Source organism: Liolophura sinensis, chromosome 8, assembly GCF_032854445.1.
Source record: "Liolophura sinensis isolate JHLJ2023 chromosome 8, CUHK_Ljap_v2, whole genome shotgun sequence".
NCBI lineage: Eukaryota > Metazoa > Mollusca > Polyplacophora > Chitonida > Chitonidae > Liolophura > Liolophura sinensis.
In genome coordinates, this window is record NC_088302.1 from 42061893 (window position 1) to 42083721 (window position 21829).

The 21829-nt window shown below is 39.6% G+C and overlaps 2 protein-coding genes across 2 annotated transcripts; one reads left to right on the plus strand and one right to left on the minus strand.

Annotated features, from left to right (window-relative positions):
• Positions 1 to 6484: 6484 nt before the first annotated feature.
• On the plus strand, positions 6485 to 8539 carry LOC135472182 (uncharacterized). Its single transcript, XM_064751561.1, has 3 exons — positions 6485 to 6579; positions 7075 to 7194; positions 7911 to 8539. Exons 2-3 carry the CDS (start codon positions 7079 to 7081, stop codon positions 8173 to 8175), a joined length of 381 nt encoding a protein of 126 aa, XP_064607631.1. The 5' UTR covers positions 6485 to 6579; positions 7075 to 7078; the 3' UTR covers positions 8176 to 8539.
• A 10401-nt stretch (positions 8540 to 18940) lies between these two features.
• LOC135473543 (probable G-protein coupled receptor 139) lies at positions 18941 to 21145 on the minus strand. Its single transcript, XM_064753398.1, has 2 exons — positions 20077 to 21145; positions 18941 to 18996 (listed from the first exon to the last, which is right to left on the minus strand). The coding sequence occupies exons 1-2, from the start codon at positions 21143 to 21145 to the stop codon at positions 18941 to 18943; spliced, it is 1125 nt and encodes a 374-aa protein (XP_064609468.1).
• Between the last annotated feature and the right edge of the window lie 684 nt (positions 21146 to 21829).

Genomic DNA, 21829 nt, shown 5'->3' on the forward strand with positions numbered 1-21829 from the left:
ATTAACAAAAGCAAAAATATCATTGTTTACACTCTATATCAGGGAATTTTTCTTATCTTTCTCTTCACCTAAAGCAGAATGCCAAATAAAACTCGTAATCATATACAATCGGCGATAGGACATGTCTTGCACTAGCAGAATAGATGTTAAAGCAGGCCTGATCAGAATTAAAATCGCCAAACAAACAAATAAAAAAATTATCACGGTGTTTTATAGGCTTAGATAATTGAATATCAGGTTTTTAAGCAATCTGAGAGAATGAAAAACTTTTCAACACAGCGTTTCAAAGCTGTGTACTCTTTATTTGTTCTTTCCTCCTCATACGTATCAATTGTCGGTGTATATGTGCTCGAAACACTTAGGCAGTACACAACCATTGCAACGCTACAACAAAGAACGCTTCTTTTTTTTTTTCACTGCTAGACCGATTTGTACAGCCTCCGGGATCTCCCACTGTATCAGTTTCCAGTTGAATGCTGTGATTCCATCTTGGTATTATGGGTATATGATATTTTTTATGCCCCAAAGTATTCAAACTTATTTCACAGAAAAGCTCTTTGATATAAAATATTACACCATTGAACCGTGAAGGATTTGACAAAAGATGTGGATGAATATTTTTTTTTCTTTCTCGTAAATTTGAGACATTAAGTTCGCATGAAATACACAGAGAACATAACAGACATAGTTTCATGGTCGAAAACACACGTTGACAAGCGAATGAAAGGAATTAATATGCAAGATGGCTGCTGGATTATCCCCGGATTAACTAGGAACGTGTGTCAGACTTAGACTAAGTAGATTCGCTGCTAAGTAGATTCTCCGCGTGGATTTATTACCGTCAGAATTAATTAATGCGCGGCCACGTGTTCACCAAATGGATAATCTGCGGATTATCCCGATGCTTTACCCATACACACCTGTATACATGCACATACAGGTAAAGTATCGTCTCTCGTAATGTGATGAAACGGTGATAACCAAGACGATTTCATGACAAAACGTAGACACCATTGCTCGGTATAAAATCCGCTACCTCTGAAGAATAAAGTAAAGCTCCAGTCATTAGACAATGATTTTCAGCTCTTCCACGTGAGGGAGCAAAACCCAGCGTTAATTGTTTGTTACTTTGCAGGCATTCCTCATTATTTCGCTTGCCTGATGATTTAGATGTTAATGACATCTTTCTTGTGTACCTGTAAGTGTTCGTGCCTATACTTAAGGGATCAGCTTTTAAATGCTTACTAATACATGGAATTAGTCAGGTGACCTGATATACCGTCAAGGAACTGGTTGTGGCCGAGTGGTTAGGATGTTTGTCTTTCGATCGTAAGGATACGCGAAGTATGGGTTCAATCTCAGGATTTGACTGGGAATTAGAATATTTCCTCGTAACACGGGGCCCTCAACGATGACGCTCTTGTCGCCGCTGTCATTAAATACCACCTGTATTTCACCAATATGATGTGCATAAATATACACCACGCGCGAGGATATATGTCAGAAACTTGCCACAGGTCGGTGGTTATTTCAAGTGACTTCGATCGTTTGAAAAAACTCAATTAGGGCTAAACACTTGTAAGAATGGATGAAGAAAATAAAAGCAGGGTGTACAAGATAGGGTGCTAAAAAAGATACAGAAAGTATGCTGAAAAGCTGTTTTCGGAAAGGACGTTGACAACGATATTCCGATAGTGTGATGATAAACGGAGATCATGAGGCCTTTCACTGGACGGTTTAACCGTCTCTGGTTGTACGACAGTTAGCGTTAACGACTCATCAGTACTGCGACTCCCATAGGTTTGACAACTGAGAGCTAAAAGGTTTAAAGGTGTGTAATGTTATATAATAATATTAGTCCAACAGCCAGGTGTTCGTGATTTCAATGCCTTATCAATTGTCATAAAAATCATAATTTTCCTATCTTTTCTTGTAAATTATGAACCCCACTAACAAAAATAAATAAGGAAAACGGTAATTATTTTTTTCATTTAATGATGACCTTAACTTTGATCGATGATTTGGATTATGGCATTGTTACAATGTATACACCAACATGGAGCACAGGGACACCAAACCATGCAGTTGATAAAAAGATGGTCGTAAGTCAACAAAGCTTGACTAATACCGACTGATATTTTGTTCGTACTCTCTTGGATCGTGTAGGGTGTTGCATGCAACACTAAAAGATAACCAAATAACATTAGAGTACCATATTTATTATGAGAAATCATTTAACTCAATTATAATTATGGTTCCCTCTATTTTGTTATTCGGCGTGCACGCTTTGCTGCTTTGGAATCATGGCAGATATGGTAATAAATTTACTGTGGTAGTTTTCACTAAATCATCTCATTAATATAATGGTGCGTAAAAGTTAAGAATGACCCTAATGTCTATATATGACCCTAATGTCTATATGGGAACAGGCCTATATGAAAATATGAACTGTGGATCAAGGAATTAAGAAGGTTTTAAATCCGCAGAAAGAATAAAATATTGACACTTTAAAACTGCATATATATGTTCTATTTTTCATAGCGCAATATGATTTTTTCAAATGTAATTATCAATATATGATATGATATGTCAGAGCACTACACTTTACGTTGAAATAATGGAATTAAGCTTTGGTCAGATGTGAAACAGCGTAGATGAATCCTTCAGCCTGCTATCCTCTTGCGTACATCTCACTGAAGCTTCATTAGTGTGTCCTCCAATTTTTTGTACTTAAAGGATACATGAAAAGGAACTATAAAATAAAGATTATGTTTCTATGCTAAATGAAGAAAATTATGCCCCCAAAGTTTTCTTTAAAAAATGTTGGGGGTGTTTTTAATACCTGTTAATTACCCCTCTATATTATGCATATTTCCCGTCAACGGTAGGAATTTTTTCAGAAATTACGTCATCGTTGGTCTTGCTCGGAACCCGGTGAACACCTCCAGAGTACCCCAAGCCCGGTAAAGCGGGTCGTTACAATGTGGGCACGTACATGTACACAGGTACCGCATGACTTCTTCGGGCCAGCTTTGCGCCCCCCTGCACCCGCCCCTATTCGGTCTATTCCCCACAGCTCCGGCCACATTCGGACAGATCCGTTCGGTCTGTCCCCCACAGAGGACAGATAACAGATCTTAATAACTGATGTGGCCTACTAAACTTTTGGATGGGGTTTCTTTGTTAGGTGATTCAGGTTGTTGGTCCATACTTCCAAATGATTTTTAGTTCTGGTTCCTTCGGTATCAATCAGTGGACAAATTTTCTCGAGCAGACATCATGGTTGTACTTTCTGGGAGCGTACACGTCGTTGGCATAAACCATTCAAACAATATATGCCTTTATAACATTAAAAGGGAGAGAAAACAAAACATAACAAAACAAACATAAAATAAAAACGGCTATTTGACCACTCGAGTAGTAATATTTATAGTGTTATAATATTCCTATAAAGATTAAGCTTTTGTTTTAAACAGATTTTTTTTTTCAAATGTGTTTTCATTAGTGCTTGATATAATGGAGAACTCTTCAAAAAAGCGAGGGGTTTGGTAATTAAAACTAGAATCCGGATATCCCCTTCCACCTCTCAACATTTCAAAAATAAAAGTAAGAAAACCTTAAGAGAAATGACAGGACGCACTGTTGCTTAGTTTGGCTTGATATAGACTGTTTCATGGGCCATTCCTGGTGTACATTGATTGCACTACTGGTACATCCAGTTTGAATGGAGACATGTAGCAGTCAGAAGAGAATAGAGAGTAAATGAAAATCCATTATTGCACTAAGTAGCTGAACGAGAGTAATTATGAAAATAATGACTTGGTTGTACTCAAACTTAAGTATGCACAGATGAGTTCAGATGATAGGCAAGATGTATGGTACGCTTTATCAAAATCCGCGCAGTACATGTTGTTTGGAAGGAAATGCATGGACAAAATCGTGCCTGTAGCCAGACAAACGGAGATACAGGATGGTTCCAGTAGGCAAGATGGATGGTAAACCTCATCAAAATCGGCACAGTAGTTTGGGAGGAGTTGCATGGACAAAATCAGAATAGATGGAAAGCACTGAAAAGGAAGGGGGGGGTGGGGATTATGAAAATAATTACCCGATTGCCATCGAACTTAAGCCTGCTCAAGTTCAGATGATAGGTGAGATGCATCGTAAGTTTCATCAAAATCCACCTAGCAGCTTGTGAGGAGATGCATGGACAAAATCGTGTCTACAGACGGACCGACGGGGTGATTCCAGCACACCCCTCAACATCGTTGAAGGGGTATAAAATATATACGAGTTAAGCTTAAAATATTCTTTAGCTTTGCTGTTTACTAAGTTTAAGTGGGGGCCTCCGTGGATCAGTTGGTTAGGGCGATAGCGCAGCATAAAGACCCGGGAGCCTCTCACCAATGCGGTCGCTGTGAAGCTTGGCTTCCTCTCCCGCCGTACTTGGGAAGGTCTGCAGCAACCCGCGGCTGGTCGTTGGTTTCACCATAATGCTGGCCGCCGTCGTATAAGTGAAATATTTTTGAGTACGGCGTAAAACACCAATCAAATAAATAAATAAATAAATATTTGATTGTTGTTCACATCGTAATAATCAGTTCGAAGAACAGCACTTGCAGTGAGACAGTGATGTAGTCGGGTGACTTACGGAGTCATTGATTGTTGGTTTCCTCCCACCATAATCCTGGCCGCCATCGTATAAGTGAAATATTCTTCAGTGCGGCGTAAAACACTAATTAAGTAAATATATCAAATAAATACTACGTTTAAGTGCATATTTGCTAAGAGCTGAACAAAACATAAACAGTAATAAACGTTACTGAAGTTAAGAATTGCACAGAGTGTATTTGTTGTATTGAAATGAGATTTTCTGTATTGAAATTAGATTTGCTGTATTGAAATGAGGCAGAGAACAAAATATGCACCAGTGCATATTGCCTTGAAACTAATGTAACAGTTATATTAGTCCCAGATACTGCAAGGGGTGACAATAATCCCATTATACAAAGGAGTTACTTCTATTCTTTGTTGGTAAGAGGATGACAAATTTATAAATGTTATTTTTTGTTTTCGTTTGATGAGCTTGGCATGATTTTATCCCAATTTACTGGTAGTTTCAAAGACTGGGTATCTTTGAAGATAAGGCCGGAAATGTTGATATCCCGAGATATTGCATGAACTTCAAAGTCAAATTCAGAACAGGAAATAACTCAAACTGTGATTGACAAATTGATCTGCGGTGAAGAATCAGTGTACACATTTTTAACATCCTACAACAAACATTTTAATTTATGACTTAAATCTTAAGATGCCTGATAAAATATGAGCAACGGTCTTGAAAAGAGTTTTACGCTTTTTTGAATGCAGTATAGCCAAAAATCCTAGGCAGTGGTTACCTTGGCAGCCAGTCACCATGATGTTCATCTCGGCCCATGTAGTAACGCAAGATGTTTTTCAATGAACTTAGTTTTTAGAAGAAAACAATATACCCTGCATATATTATCGATAGATAGATTCCCATTAGTCCTATTACTGGACGTCTACTCAAATAGTTAACCATTACCACTTACAAACATGCTAAGCGGACCAAGCTTTCAGATATTTCAAGATATACCATACGGGCTTTTTGTGTCGGCTTTTATATGTAAACTGTAACAGTAATGGTCATTGTGTAAAAAACGTTTTGAATTAGTTAACCACGTTCTGGTTTCACGTAAAGGCGTCAAAAGCCAGCGTTTTAGGAGTAAATTTTCCCTTGGTTCATTGCTTAGAGTCGGCTTACTTAACGAGACTAATGGAATCCTGGGCATAAGGCTTTCAGGGTGGTGCTAACAACACACAGTATATGTGTTAATACCCGCATTGTGAGCATGGGGCCAGGTGTGGGAGTAGCAACCTCACCGCGCATGACAGGAATAGAGTCATCTCATCACACGTGATAGTCACAACCGTCCAAAACTTTCTTTTTGATGGAGTACTTGTTCACAGGCCTATTAGGCTTACCCTTAAGTCATTCCTAGCACGTCCTCTCATTCACTCTGTCCTTTCAGTTCTCCGGGCCTCCATGACTTGTGTCAAAGACGGGAGTTCCACGACAACCACGTGAAGAGAGCTCATGCACGTGATCTGACTGCAACTTGAACATCCGGGTTATGTGTTAAGTCCATTGTGCCTAACAAGGTGATGCTGCTTGTACATGACCATTTTTTCTCAACTTTCTAAGACGATAAAGGATTAAATCTTAATGCATAACACAATGGGATGTAAGTCTGAAACACGTTGTCATCAGAACTGCTTGATAAAAACGAGGAAACATAAATATCGGAGTAAAGAAAATATTTCGAGTTCAGATCCCCCCTCTTTCTTGAAATCATGAGTCCTAAAGCATGCAGTTGCAATTGTATAACGTTAAGTAGAATTCTCTAATGAATTGAGCTGAGATTTTCGTCGGTAAAATCGAGCCAGAGCTCGAGTCTACGAAAAACATGATACGTGTTTTCTGTGTAGTGTTGGTTCTGTTTTGCGTCTTCGTTGTCAAGGTGAATTGCGCTACGGAGACGATCCTCCCAGTCAAAGGTATGTTTATGGAGACCTATAAACTGCTTAGTCTGTTGATCACCGATGAAAAAAGGTCACGAATGAATTGCTTATACTGGCATAATAATGCGCAACTCTTGTTTCTGTCTTTCTTTGGGGGTTTATCGTCGCTTTAAACACTGTTTGGTCATATCTGATCGACATGTCCTTGCTCCAGACCGACCCCCACTGCATATTCCTACCTCATTGGACCTAAAGACATCAGATGCGAAGCTCCAAACTCTCACAGTATACTGAGACGGTGTTCACCATATATATAATATAAGTAAATAAATATTGCCAAAGTGGCTCTAAGCCATTATCATTCATTTCGTTCATTCCCATCACATCAACTGTAAAAAAGTTTTTTTTCCTTTGAATGAGATTTATTACCATGCCAATTACCGTCAAATCTTCTGTATTAGTCTGCTCAGAGGGTAAAAAACAATCCAGCATCGAATAATACACCCTTGGTCATTCCTTTCTCTCTCTCAGGGCGATGTTTTGCCAACGACACCCATTGGGGGACGATTTTGGCATCGAGAAGCTTCCGCCATGTTGGAGTGCCGTGTGTCGTGTTGACAACAACCAACAGACTATCCTTCTTGCAACTCCGTAAGTCACCCGACTACACCACTGTCTCACTGCAAGTGCTGTTCTTCGAACTGATTATTATTTTTTTTGCTAAATTAAGAATTTGAATCATGTGAAAGCGGTAACTATAGAGGAAACCGGTTTGCTCTGACCAAACCATCGATCTTTATTAAGTAACTGTCAAACTTTGCCACTCGTGATTTTCCCGGATTTCACCTGCATGTCATATTTTTTTGATGGTCTCCAACTAACTTTATGTAATGTCACTTAAGCGATCAAACGAGAGCCAAGGGCCGCTTACTGCCTCAACGATAGCCCGAGGACAGTGGAGGCGAGGAAATCTCGAAGTCCCTGCCCCTCCTCCTCGCGATTCAAAGACCTTTACCACATAGCCACGGCCCGCCCCTCTACTCTTTCTACACAAAATTCATCATTTCGAACGGATAATTGTCTATAATGACTGATGTATTGCAGTAGAGCATCGATCTCCAGAGACAGCCTTGATAAGATCAAAGCAATCATCTTTCACCCACTTTTGTGGATGCTTCATTTTGATAGCTGCAGATAATAGCCTCTGCATGTAATAGCCTCTGGGAAAATGCTCCCAGAACTTTTTATCAATGCCACATAGCTTCTGCAGAGCTAGAGAGTTTTTAATTGTTTTTTATTTTGTCTTGTTACGGATCGTTATTACCCCTCAAAGTAATTTGTAATCTGTCTGGGTTTTTCCTCTGCAGATGTTCTGATGGTTTTGATATGGAGTATGGCCAGAACGATCAGAGGAGACTGCTACTAGACCATTGTTATCCTTCAAACAGAGGAGAACTCCCCGCTCCTCGCTGCTGTGGCGGCTATCCAATCTGCGCTCATAATGGTGAAAACAGCGACATTTTTAATGTCATCAACTTCTTTACCTTCAGGAATCAGATAATTTACCAGCCGTGGTTTGTGAAATATGAAGATGTCAAACTAGCAGCCGATGGCCGACCTCCAGTTAATTAGGGCTAAAATGTGTTAGCAGTCTGTCATAGACAGTATATTTTCTGGAGGAAATGAGTAACAAATGCTTCGATATGCTGTTATCAGGTTGCATCGGGTGCATTTCCTCCATCAACCTAATGATTTCCATGTACTAGAGTATTTATATCTTCTGAAACTGAAGACATAAAAAATATAGTAAACAATCACCACCGAACGGCTGAGCTCAATGCCTTGGAATTTCTCATTCAATAAAATAAAGTACACTCTTTCCATTAGCAATGGCTAAAACGTATATCATGAACATCTGGGGCCACTTTGACAAAGCGGCGTGCGGCATTTTTTTTATCGTATATTTGTCGTACAATATTTTGTACGTCACTATTAATGTACCATTGTTGCAATATCGTACAAGTGAGACATCTTTGTGACAGTGGCCCCTGGTGTATAATTAGTCGGAAATACGTTCTTAGCAAAATGTTGCCCATTTTAATCGTTGACAAATACGCTCATGTTTGGCTCAACTCACATAGTCTGGTATTGCTGGCGTAATATCCCTGAATCCCTGAAGGATTCTTAATTCTAGCCATGGTTTAGCGACTGACAGATCCCTCGGTCATACCTGTAGACACAGGGGGATATCATCTATCAACCTCATTTCCGGCATTGCCGTCACCTAACTACAAACCATTATACGCTTTCCGGTCGCTCAGAGAATTTCACTTCTTACCGCATAATAAACAAGCCAGTTCTTCTTAATTCCCACTTCCTGTTTCGTTTTATAAATTCGCCGAACTCTTCTGACCAGACAACTCGTTTGTTGTGATGTTACATGTTCATATTGTTCTCAGAAGTGGTAGACAATGGCAGCCTGATGCACAACGTGGCAAAGTCTAAAGTAACGTCGTAAAAGCATACTGTCTCGCGTTACATGGTGTCTGTGTTGAACTGTAAAATGATTTTGAATTCAATAACAAAAACAGAGTTTAAAACCGATTATCTCAGTGGGTTTTGATAAACTTACAGCAACTCTACGCATTAGTTATTCATTTATTTATTTGATTGTTGTTTACATCGTACTCACAAATTTTTTACTTATACAATTGCGGTGAGATTTACGGATGGAGGAAACATGTATGCTCGGGGCATCTTCGCAAGCTTAAAGGTTTAGTAATGTACCACATAGGAACGGAGGTTTGGGAATAAATACCACGGTTTGAGAAGATATGCGCGTTGTAAACCACTGACCTTTGGCAAGTTAGTGACAAACCTTCCCACGAATACACGAACGGTGATAGTTGGGCCAAAAGTTAGAATGGACTTTTTGGCTGTTTATTTATTTATTTGATCGGTCTTTTGTGGCTTGCTCAAGAATTTTTCACTTATACCACGGCGGACAACATTATGGTGGAAGGAAACCTGGCAAAACCCACGATCATCCGCAGGTGGTTGACAGACTTTCCCACGTACGACGGGAGAGGATGCCGGCATGATTTTATTTGCTGAAATATCAACAATCATACGTCCTTGTAAACAAAAGATGAACTCTCACACCGGCTAGGTGATATTTTTTTAAATTCATGATATTTTTGTGACAATATATTACACGTTTATTACATCATTCAGATATGGAGACTAGTAGGAAATGATTTACAGGAACAACATTGCCAATGTCATCTTTTAAACCATTGCTACCAGGAAGTATTACCTAATCCAGGAATCTTACAGACAGAAGAAGAATCATCTAACTTTATCGGTGTTTTCATACAAAATTAATGTAATTTGTGATAGATGATACATTGCGCAAACAGGCTCAATTTAAAGGAGAAAAAGCATCTGAAGAAGAGTGGAGGATTTGGTTTACATTGGCGATAGGATGAATTTATCAGCACCAACTTTGAAACTGTTCTCACCAGTAAGTGTTAATAATCAAACACCAATTTCAAGTCTAATAATGAGCTGTCACACTGTGTATGTACTGTATTTTTTGAACTTTCATTATTTGTAACTTTGTGGCAATTGTTTAGGCAAGGGGACGCCATTTAAAAGAGAGAATGAGCGTTGGAAAGTGTAACATATAAAGCACGTGCCGGGTTTATTCAGAAATTATTTCGTTAGACTTGTTACAAACGTGTCAGTGTGTACTTGACCGGAGAGATAGTGCAAAACGATTCACAAACACTTGTTATTATTACAGATTCTTGCGTGTATGGTTCTTAAAACTACCATGACAACAGTGTCGTAAATAAATAAAATCAATCTCCATGCCATAATACAGGTAACCTAGGAGATGAATGCCATGGACACATATCTATAGACTTTCTGAAACTATTCAATTATTCAGTGTCTTCTAACTGGCCCCAATCGTAACCGTGTAACAGTCCTTGCAGTTACAAGTACACAGTAAAGAGATTAAGTACGTGTGTCTGGGTCGGTTGAGGCCATCATCGTAAAATCGTTTCTTAATACAGTGTTACCGGGCAATGTTACGAAGCGTTGAGACGAATGCATGAAGCGATGGTACAATGGTATGAAGTGATGCCACGATTACACGATGTCATCGTGCCATCGCTTCGAACCATTGTTGGACAATGGGCCTTCTAAGATGTAAACGATGGTACGATGATGGCTATAATCGGCTTCCATACTCGGCCCTGTCGTGTTTTTACATAGACTTACAGTACAATAACAAGCAATGTCAGGGTTTTTAGGCTTGCAGCGAAAAAGCCACTCGAAAGATCACTAAACCTATTACTTTATTTGATCGATGTTAAACGCGGTACATTATTCAAGATGTTTTTGTTAAATGTGACAGCGTCAGGTTTATGAGTGCCATAAACCGGAGTGGTCGGCGTGAACTACCGCCATTGGCCACGCACCTGACGAACCTCCTGTCGTGACTTAAAGTTGTAGCAATCAATTTATGATTGAATGAAGATAATGCGGCAATAAATGAAAACGAATATATTAATGAAATGCCACTTAAAGTAAACTCCGTTTCAAGTTACTTTTTTCGTTTTCGGATTTCTTGTTTCATTCCAGCCTTAACAACACTGTCTGACGCTATGTACTCCTATCTTCTTTCCGGTGGTTCAATATACTTTTCTGTATATCGGTGATTGTAAAACACACATGTATAGTACACAAGCGATACAGCGTTAAAGCAGAAGAGAGGGTGAGTGAGTGAGTGAGTGCTTAGGGTTTTACGCCATACTTGATAATTTTTCAGTCATAAAACGACGAAGGAGTCCTTAAAGTGCATGTACATGTAATGTGCCTCCTTGTTGCGGGACGGATTTCCGCCGCTCTTTTATCTAGTGCTGCTTTACTGAGACGACTTACCGAATGCAAGTAAACCGCCCCACCCGAGCTATTATACCGATATGGGTCAAAACCTGTCGTTGCTCTATCCCCTTAATGCTGACGCCAAGCGAGGAAGCTACAGCTTCCTCTTTTAAGATCAGGTGTGACGCTAGATCTATCGCCCCCGAAGCGGACGCTCTGCCAACTGAGCCATAAGGGCCGGCAAAAGCAGAAACAATATGTATTTGCTGCCATTGGGACTTCTTTTTGTAACTGGTTAGTGTTCAGTTGTGATCAATACGAGCTTTGTACTTACGATATTTACTACCACAGCACACATTTGTTAGCAGTAGTTCATCTGACAGAAGAGGGAACAAACTGATGTTAATTGATGTGCTATAGATTAACAAAACATTCCTTATTGAGTTTACATAAAGATTCGTGGATCTAAATTGGACTCTACTGGAGTGTCTCCAAGCCATATAGTTTGTCAAGGCCATGAATTGTTGGGCGTCGCTACTGAATTTATAACGAAGGCCGTAACTATATAGAAGAGCTATTCAAAGTGAAGATACACGTCATTGTCAGTGTTGTGACAATTACTTCCAGTCGATATCACCCAACTTAGAAAAATAGGTCACCAAGCCGAAATCATTCATTCGATAAATAGCAACGTGTACTTAAGAAACTTGGCAAAGGTGTAGATCTGTAACAAAAAGATTGACAGTTGTTATGAATTGGATTAATTAGAGCTAACGTACAGTGAAGTGCTCTGATATTCTCGCGAGTAACGATTGGCCTACATCGTTATTGTGAGATGATTGTTTAAACAATTTACAGTTAAGTCCAGTTTACACACTGTCATTCATCAGAATCAATAACTGTAGAATCCTTGGGCACAAACACAGGGATAACTAGAGCCATATGGGGTTGAATTTTCCGTAACATCCTCTGCCGATATTGAATGATCTATACCATACTGGTGGTGCTTAAAAAATCAACCTGAAAACACTAGACACATCACGGACAAATTCACACAACAGCCATGGTACCACCTTCCAGTAGTTAAATTCCATCGTTAACAAAGAACTGTTTTGAAGCCGTGGAAAGTTTCATGGAAGGAAAACCTGTGTCTCCGTTCCAAAACAAACTATCATAGACCAATTCTGTTACCATTGCAACAACAGAGCCAACATATTCTGTTACCATATGTGTTGTCATGAAGTCACAATCAACTAAGTCTTTGACAGCATGTTGAAACAGGCGTCTTCGTTGATCTGGTTTACATAAGGGCTCTGGTTTTCTATGAGGCCAAATTTTATTAAGTGCATCAAGTAAACGAAGACTTAACGACATCACTAGAATCTGTGCTGTATTCAGAAAGTGTAATCATTAATAACGATAATACTGTTACCTAAGGTTTAGTATATTGCGTCCAGCTGTTCAAAACTACGCCCAGCTGTTCAAAACTGTTTGAAGACTTAACTGAAGATTAAACTTTAACCCAAGTCTTCAGTTTTGTACTTAACCCAAAAATAATTGTATAACTGTATATTAAATGTGAACTAAATCTGCTGCTGTTATATTTTGACTTTGGACAACAGTAATAGCTGCTGAATTTGGCTTAAATCCTAAATATCAAATATGACTTAATACCAGTATTAGCTGATACACTTTCGAACAACTGGGCCCTGAATACTATATTGGGTAATGTAATGTAATAACTAAAATCCCCATATATCCACACACAGACAGGATAGGGACACTGGATTGGTTTGTTCATGCACAGCGTTATCGTGGGAGGGCAACAGCTGCTAATTGCCCGACAGCGCATGCTCCGTTGACTGTATACTGGCATTATGCTCTGTCAATACCATGGATGTACGCATTGGACAACATTAACCTGAGGTGATTAGGCACAAAATGATGTTCAAAAACAAAAGCTTTCTCAACCTTTGCTTCTGTTACTTGATAATCATATGTTCCTTTTTATCAAACATTATTACATGGAAAGAGTTTTTGTACATGTATGTACAAACGTTTGCTTGTTACTTCGCCCAAGGTCACACAAGAAAGGAACTTAAAAGAGGAAGTTGTAACTTCCTCGCTTGGCGTTCAGCATGAAGGGGATAGTGCAACGACTGGTTGACCCGTATCAGTATAATGGCTCGGGCGGGGCGGCTTACTTGCCTTCGGTAAGTCGTCTCAGTGATGCAGCACTAAATAAAAGAGCGGTGGAAATCCGTCCTGCAACAAGGAGGCACATTACACGTGCATGCACCCTAATGATTCCTTCGTCGTCATATGACTGAAAAATTGTTGAGTACGACGTTAAACCCCAAGCACTCACTCACTCAAGAAAGGAACCTACAAATGTTGGCTATGGTAAACATGGCCTATTTGTGATATAGAGAGGCTTGAGGGCCTAGCATGTGTTTCGATTTCTTTTTTTTTTTAAATTTCATTGTCGCACAGGGCTTACTCAAAACTGTTTCACCAGTATGATAGAAGTCAGTGTTATGGATGAAGGAAACAAGTTTTGAAGACTGCGATTCAGCTGATACAAAAACTGTCCGTATAAAATACGATCAAAGAATTGTCTACATGATGAATCACCAGGGCACGGTTTCTTAAAACAGCTAATCAATCAACCATTCCATCAGGTCACCACATAATGATTTGACCGCATGCTTTTGTTCCCTGTCTCAATTATCTACCCTCAAACAGTTTCAATTGAGTTGATAGATAGGTGGAGTAAGCCCCAAATGTGTCGGATTGACGGTAAGGAACATTTAACGCTGTTCCGCTGTTCAAATTTGCATTAAAACATCCCTAGCATAAATCGATGTCTAACCTGTTCTTAGGTAGGCCTAGCCAAAACTAATCCATGACAATAACACTAAATGCCAAAAAAGGACTTTTTCAAGGTTTACCCGACTTCGGCCGCCATCTCCATCTGTTTTTCAATCACGTGGTCGATGTGACCACTCGAAATATTATTCAAGCGGGATAATTCCTGGACTCGGTCATAAATCTATCTGCGTTTAGGCCATTAAAGGTCATAACCTCGACCTTAGTCTTGATAAGGCAACATGGTTAAGGTGGGCTCACTAACTGCTATGGTATAAGCTCGGAAAATGTAATTTTTCATAAACAGGCGTGATTGTTATTGGCCCTTTTTGGTTCGGAGAGTTTCACATAAAGTTACATAGTTCCACACGGTTAACGTTAACGTCGATTTATGTTTTCGTAGTTTTAATGCGAAGGTGAACAGCGGCAAATGTTTTTTAATGTTATCACAACTCTCGCAGCTGCGTTGCTCGAAATTACAGTTACCTCACTCTGCAACTAGATAGGCTTTCATTAATTTTTAATGTTCCGTCCGCTGTCGGTATAAAATATGGGTAGTATGGTTGTATGCATGTATCTTGCCATACAAGTCACCATTTGTACCCAAATTCTCAGTCAATAGGCATTTCTTCATATCTCTCTCTGATGTATCACTCGTGAATGACGCATTAACTAGTGAAGCTGAAGTTATCACCAAGCATGCTGTAATTGCCTTAACTAGAAATGTCTTTTCTGTACGAGTACCATCTAAAAGAAGCGTTAGTTTTTATTAGAGCTTTCGTAATCCAGTTTTTGCAAAATTTTATTTTTAGGAATAACGGAGTTATAATCTAGATAACGATGTATCCAAAGACAGACATGTAAAACGGGATTTAAAATGGCTGATCCCAGCTATGACGTCGATGAAATATACAGTGACATTTCACCACTCAACAGCTACCGTGTAGATCACTTTGTGCTACGTAACATGAGAATTAATAATTCTGGGGATAAAAAAGCACAATCAAACGTACGAAACCATTTGTTATCCATTTGATTTGAAGTTAAGAGACGCGCTTGTGAACTAATGCGCGGGGGACACGAAATAAACACCTGCCGGAATCAGGGTGAATAATGGCAGTCGTCAGCATCCGGGATGGAATGAAATAAATCGATAGGGGACAGAGCACGTGATGGCTTAAATTACTTGTACATCCAGCGCGGCGTTCGATTATTTAGATAAATAACTATTACTATCGCAGAATACATGGTGGAAATACCATATGTGGTAACCACTCGTGATGGTAATACAGCATTTTCCATGCAGAATTTTCATTACTATTCGTGACATGGCCTATTCCGCAGTGTTATACCTTGGTAAATCGGCTGTAATATGGTACATGTATCTTCTGCCAATATTATCTAGAATCATTGATAAAAACACCAATATCTTGTCGTATTAAAACGTTTACATGTTAATTGCTGTGACTTTTTCATTCTTTTCAGGCCGGCTTTCAGAAATACAAAATCTGCACGCTTCCTTTCACACTAATCTAGAACTCAGTGTCAAAATCTGTGAGCTACAAAAACAAGTTTCTCTTAATACTGAAGTATTTCCGACATGCCCTCATCTATTTACTGGTGAATAACATCGATCACAGCATCACAATTAACATGAATGCAACAGGCATCCAGCTGAACACCACTACGGTCAAAGTTCGAAACAAAAAACACTCGTGGAACGTTTGGAATGAAACCACTAGGACTTAATAATAAAGTTTAATTATTGTTATAATAATGAACAGAATAATAATATAATAATGTGACATCTGGTGTATAATCTCTTATAATTATAACGGATTGTAAGGTGACATGCATTCAGAATTGCTTTGCAGTCAATGCAAACCTATTTTGTAGCGCACAGTTCTGACACACTGAGGACAGCACAAGAGACAGAGCCGACTTGCAGGCTAGTGAATTCAAGGATTGAGAAGATTCTGTTGGGAACATGGTTAAACGATCTCAGAGCTACGTCAAACCGCGTGCGATACAATACTGGAAGACCTGAAATGACAATACACCTTATTAGATCACAATGATGTTCTCTTGCCATTCTTTCCCATTCTCTGAGAATGGTTAGCCGGTCTTGAAAGCACACCAGGTTGATCCAGTACAACATGACAGCAATCAGCCCTTTCCAAGTGTTATGACCTTTAAAATCAACAAGACGCAAACAATCTGAATCTCTTGACGCACTGTTACAGCAACATAATTAGGAACTAAATCAATGTACGAAACAGGTATAATTAATTTTGATTACACGTTGGTGGTATGTGACTGTCAATAATCACATGGAAAAGTTAATTACTTTTGTTACAATCCGCACTTTACATGCTGTTCTGAATATCGTATTGTTACGTTAGATTTCTATTGAAGGCTACCCACCAGGTTTATCAGTCGGCTACAACCTATTTAGGTCACCAGTATGTATTACGTATTGTACAGGGAAGACATTAACAAGTGTTGTTGACAATCACTGAAGGTTACTTACAAGGCCTTTGAAGCATCCGCAGACGACGTAAGTCACCGACAAATAAAATATAAAAAAGCGTTTGATTTTGTGGTACATAATGGCATGGAGTTTGAAGGCTTTCGTTCAGTGTTGTGTGTTCATAAGAACCAGATTTGAGCAGTCAGTGACAAAACAACATCGTTGGAAGCCCAATTGTCTACAGCAGACTTGTACAGATCTTGGCTATTTCGTTTATCCTCTGTTACTGAAACTAATTGGCACGACAGTAAATTGTTAAAATAGTTGTGCCACAAACATGCGGCTACCACTGCTATCTTTAAATCCGGTGTCCTCAAACAGTGACCTATTACCCACATATATCTAAGGCATTTTACTGCCAAACTGAAACCATTCAACGAAGGCAGGGAATTTGATATCGAGTAGTTTTATAGATACATTCACAATTTCATTTAACATACTTTCAAAACTCCATAACAAAATGGCATTGCAAAGTGTGTACCTAAGTCATTTTCATTAAATATGTCAATTCTCAACATGCAATTTACATTTGTAAATTTCCTTATCATTCGGATGTATTCATATGTAGCCTCTGTATCACTTTAATCTTTCAAAAATGCATTTTTCTGTGGAATTTCGATAAATGAAAGTTGTGGTAATCAACTAAATATGAAAAGGCCTTTTGTTTTATATAAGTTTGATCTGTAATGACCACCCCTAAATCTTTCCATGATATCAATGAAATTGAAAACCAGCAATCTTTTATTATCTGCAAAGGATGTTCTTTTCAAATGTCCGCTTAGTGCCATAAGAAATACAGTGAACTTCATTACCTGTCATAGACATTAGCTTTTGACATGGTTGAGGTGCCATCACTGCTATCGGTGTAATCTAAAGTTTTACCTTAGAATATAATAAAATACTTACAGCATAGTAAAACCAGAGCCCCCACGACAGTGTGAGAACTGGCACATGGTCACACGTAACCGGTAAAATATGACCTCTTGATAATTTACCTCAGCTCGGGGATTTTTGTTCATCTACGGTAAATGCTTAAATAGTGGCAAATCAAGCACGCCCCTAGCACCATGGCTTAAGCAGTTAGCTAAAGCAATGCAGTGATTTTAAATGCAATTTATGAAATGTCTCTGGTCTAGAATTAGACAAAATATAGAAAAAAATAGTGGTTATTTAACAGAAATTTGACATTCAGAAGATACCATTTAATTGCTAAAATAATATCGCATAACATCTAGTACATCACAGCTGCCACCATGTGCACAATTCATCCCATTTGGCAATACCTCACAGACAAGTATATGTAATAATATGAAAAAAACCCAGTCACGCTTGTGAGATCAAAGTTAAAGCTGTCTCCCGAGGTTTCAGACCGAGTTAAAAACTACGAAACTGTACATTGCAACCAATCTGCAGACATACTGTGACCTAGACTTTATAATGTATCCCGTTTATCCAACAGTAATCGGTAGATGTACGTCTCAATCCCACATCTAGTCATACCTAAGGCTCACGTGATATGTGTTTCATAATTCATAATTTCACCTGCCACAGGTGCTGACTAGTCAAATTGACCTCCTTAAGTGATAAATCGAAAAAGTTTATTTAGTTCGTTTTCTTCTGGCTTCTTCAGTGTATATCAAGTTTTGACTACATCATACTGAAATGAAAAAAGGCGATACATAAAACAGAATAGGAACAGTTAAAACTATTATCGATATTTTAAGCTTGATTTGAATGCTTATTATTGTATTCTAAATGTTCAAAATCTCGAAATACAATAAATGCCATATAAAATATCACAGTGCAAATTCCTGAAAGCATAAACCATACTCATAGTTTTAAATGTTCCCACAATATTCAAATCGTCTAGATATAAACCTAGGTGACTATAATTTCAGCTCGTAGAATTCCTAGAAGCGCTAAAATCCAACTTCTGATGTTGAGTTGTGTAAATTACATGGAAACATCTGTGTCGAATGAATCTAAGGGTTTGTCAGTGCCTAAGTCTAGAATGAACACTTATATGGGTATAATGACACAAAGCAATCTCACCAAAAACACGTTACACAGGTCATCGTAGTAAATCGTGAAAATCGCTTCAATGCATCATCGTAACCCAGAACAAAGTTTCAGAATCATTCCCTTTGAGTGAACGTGTCTCTCTGGAATTAGAATCACAGTAACTGTCACATTTTTGACACATAGAACTGAGTTTTGTTCCGGGTTGGGAGTGTTTGAGAGTACAGTAAGTCACACATTGTTCACATTCGGTTAAATCTCGTGCCCCAGCAGGGTGTGTTTTAACTGAAAACCTGGGTAGCTTCCGGTGAGCCTGGTTTATGCTGTGATTGTCCGCTGTGCCTACAGAGTATAGAAACCTGATGCAACATACCCAGGAAAGTAAGTGATGAGTCCAACAACAACTAAAAAAAAAATGAAAAAACAGATCACGCGGTCAACCTGTAAAACGGTGTAAACAGTTAAACCCCTCGTAACTAGCACCCTGCACCCCAAAATGATTCATCTTTTGCAGTAACAAACCCAGCGGATTCAGTATCATGTTGTTGTAAAGCCAGACCATCCAGACAATATGGATTCCGCACCCTTCTCGGCCAAACCCAAACGATCGTCATCCTCTAATGGCAAAATAAGATAATCCAGCATCCAGCTGTAGCAAACGAGAAGGAAACAGCAACCTGCTGTACATTAACAAACCCTGCGAATCAACAAACCCGAAAGGTCTAGCATTCAGGTATAGCAATACAAGTGATTAGCGGGTCCGGAACCTGTACGCACTTTCTGTCCTCATGTAATACGTCAAGAACTCTTCCTTTAAACAACTGATAAAGATGCAGATTTCTTTCCAGGCGAGGTATCTGCCTCCAGTATTGAAGCCTTACTAGGACCGGATGTTTTAGTTTGTTGCACCAAGAAAAGCGATGTACGGTTTTCTAGCGAGTCAGATAGCAAAGTTGGATCAGATTTTAAGGTTGATGGAGTGCAGTTGTGTAGTCCAACGTTTTGTAAATTTTGGTGTTGAGCAAGGAACTCGTTGGAAGGCACGGATTGCTTAGATGACACAAAAGACTGTTGAAAAGTCGATGGATGAGTTATGGACTGTTCAGAATGCATCAACTGATCGACAGGTTGTTGAGAAGGCGATTGATGATTAACTGGTTGTTTGAAAGAAGGTTGACTAGGCAATCGCTCTGGGTGCACATTTTGTGACTGTGGTTGTTTACTTGGCATCGTCAACTTAAGGACCCCCACTTTATGACGACGCGCGCAGATCAATTTTATCTCCCGCCGAAAACGAGGTCCACTCAGACAGTATAATATAAAGTTTAATGAATTGTTGAGGTACATGAGAAAATTGACAATGGCCCAGCAAAGGTTCAAAAGAGCGAACTCGTTATAGTCGGCGGTGCGCGACCAGCGCGGGTAACCGATCAAGTATATACTGATAGGTGCCGTTGTGAAGAGGAACAAGGTATTGAGTGAGATAAGCAGAGCGGTCATGGATGAGGTACTTACTCCACTGGTCGTGTGGGCATCGGTGGGTGCCACCCGGTGCCTCCTGCGGGAATAGACGACCCGAAAGATGAGGGAGATGTTACAGACGATGATGAGGCAGAACGGAATCATAGAAAAGACGGCAAGATCGACCCAAGGCCAGATGTTCTCAGTAAATAAAGCATATTCGTTCGTCAACACCGTGCAATGGGAGATTAGAACAGGAACGCCAGTGGAGTTATCGAAGCTGGATCCAAATCCAAAAAAGAAATGGGAGTTTAAGATGGCGAGAAGGCAGAAGATGACAAAAAGAGTGATCTGTGTTCTGCGCCTTGTGCAGAAAGTTTTCGCCTTGAAAGGAAAGCAAACTCCAATAAATCTCTCCACAGAGACAGCTACTAAGATCCACACTGAATAGTCGATGGAAACGTAAACGGAGAAGATGTGCAGTCTACAGACGACAGGCGACAATTCTCGAATGTCAGTGTCGACCACGTACCTGAGCCATTGTCGGAGGAGGCCTGTGTAGAGGACGACAATGTCGGCCACACCGAGGACCACAAGGTACGGAGAGGAGGACATCTTCCACATTGATTTCCGGCAAAGAATCAAGATTGTCAGAATGTTTCCGAAAGTGCCGAGCAGTATGAGGATTGGCGGGAAATACTTCCAGAGTTCTGTGGCATAATATTGATGAGGAGGAATTGTCAAATTACCGAACACGTCAGCGCTGGCATTTGAATCGGCAATGTTAAACCAACTGCCGTTATTTCTTCCTGGATCAAGTGTCAAATCCATGGAAATGTAGACTCGCTATACTGGTATCCGAAAGATTCTTGTATAGTTTAGTTAACCCACAACTTTCCTGACTATAACCCTGACTTTCCTGCCTGCACTTCTCTGTGGTAAGAGACTTGACACATTAATGACCAGGCTGAACTATCCACTTGCCATGGATTATTGTCGCCTTGAAGGAGGATGCCGTCTTCTTCATTGCTGAGTTTGAATATCCCATGAGGGTATGCCAGCCCAATCGTTATTCACCCCTGGCTGTCGATCCAGCTCCTCTTCAGACAAGAGATGGACTATATCAATAAGCTTAGCACCTCACTGCCCAGTTGCGCCGTGTGATCTATAGCCCGTTTACGCCACATTAGGCGCACCGCTCAATAGTGTGTCAAATCTATCAATGCATCATTAATTCCACAATGTACGACTTAATCTACATTGTTGTTGGTGACATAATTTTCTCCTCTTCCGTGACTTTATGGGAATCTTCCGACAGCTTTTCCTTGGCAACACCGAGCACGGAACTGAGCTATCTTGGTTGCGTCGATATATATTAGTGATTGATTTCTTAGACTGCCTTGTTTTATATTCATCACTTGATAGCCCGCAGTAGGGGCGGAATATGTGTTACATGTATTCCCTTCCACCCAAGTGCCTTCTCCCTGACGATCGCATGTTATCAATTGTCGATTC

What these genes read in the sequence shown, in the direction of transcription:
- LOC135472182 (XM_064751561.1), top strand. Translation starts at nt 7,079, where the DNA reads ATGTTTTGCCAACGACACCCATTGGGGGACGATTTTGGCATCGAGAAG. An exon ending in ACTATCCTTCTTGCAACTCC is followed by an intron (nt 7,195 to 7,910) that starts GTAAGTCACCCG and finishes TTTCCTCTGCAG; the next exon opens with ATGTTCTGATGGTTTTGATA.
- LOC135473543 (XM_064753398.1), bottom strand. Translation starts at nt 21,145, where the DNA reads ATGGATTTGACACTTGATCCAGGAAGAAATAACGGCAGTTGGTTTAAC. An exon ending in CCTTAAGTTGACGATGCCAA is followed by an intron (nt 18,997 to 20,076) that starts GTAAACAACCAC and finishes TTCTAATTCCAG; the next exon opens with AGAGACACGTTCACTCAAAG.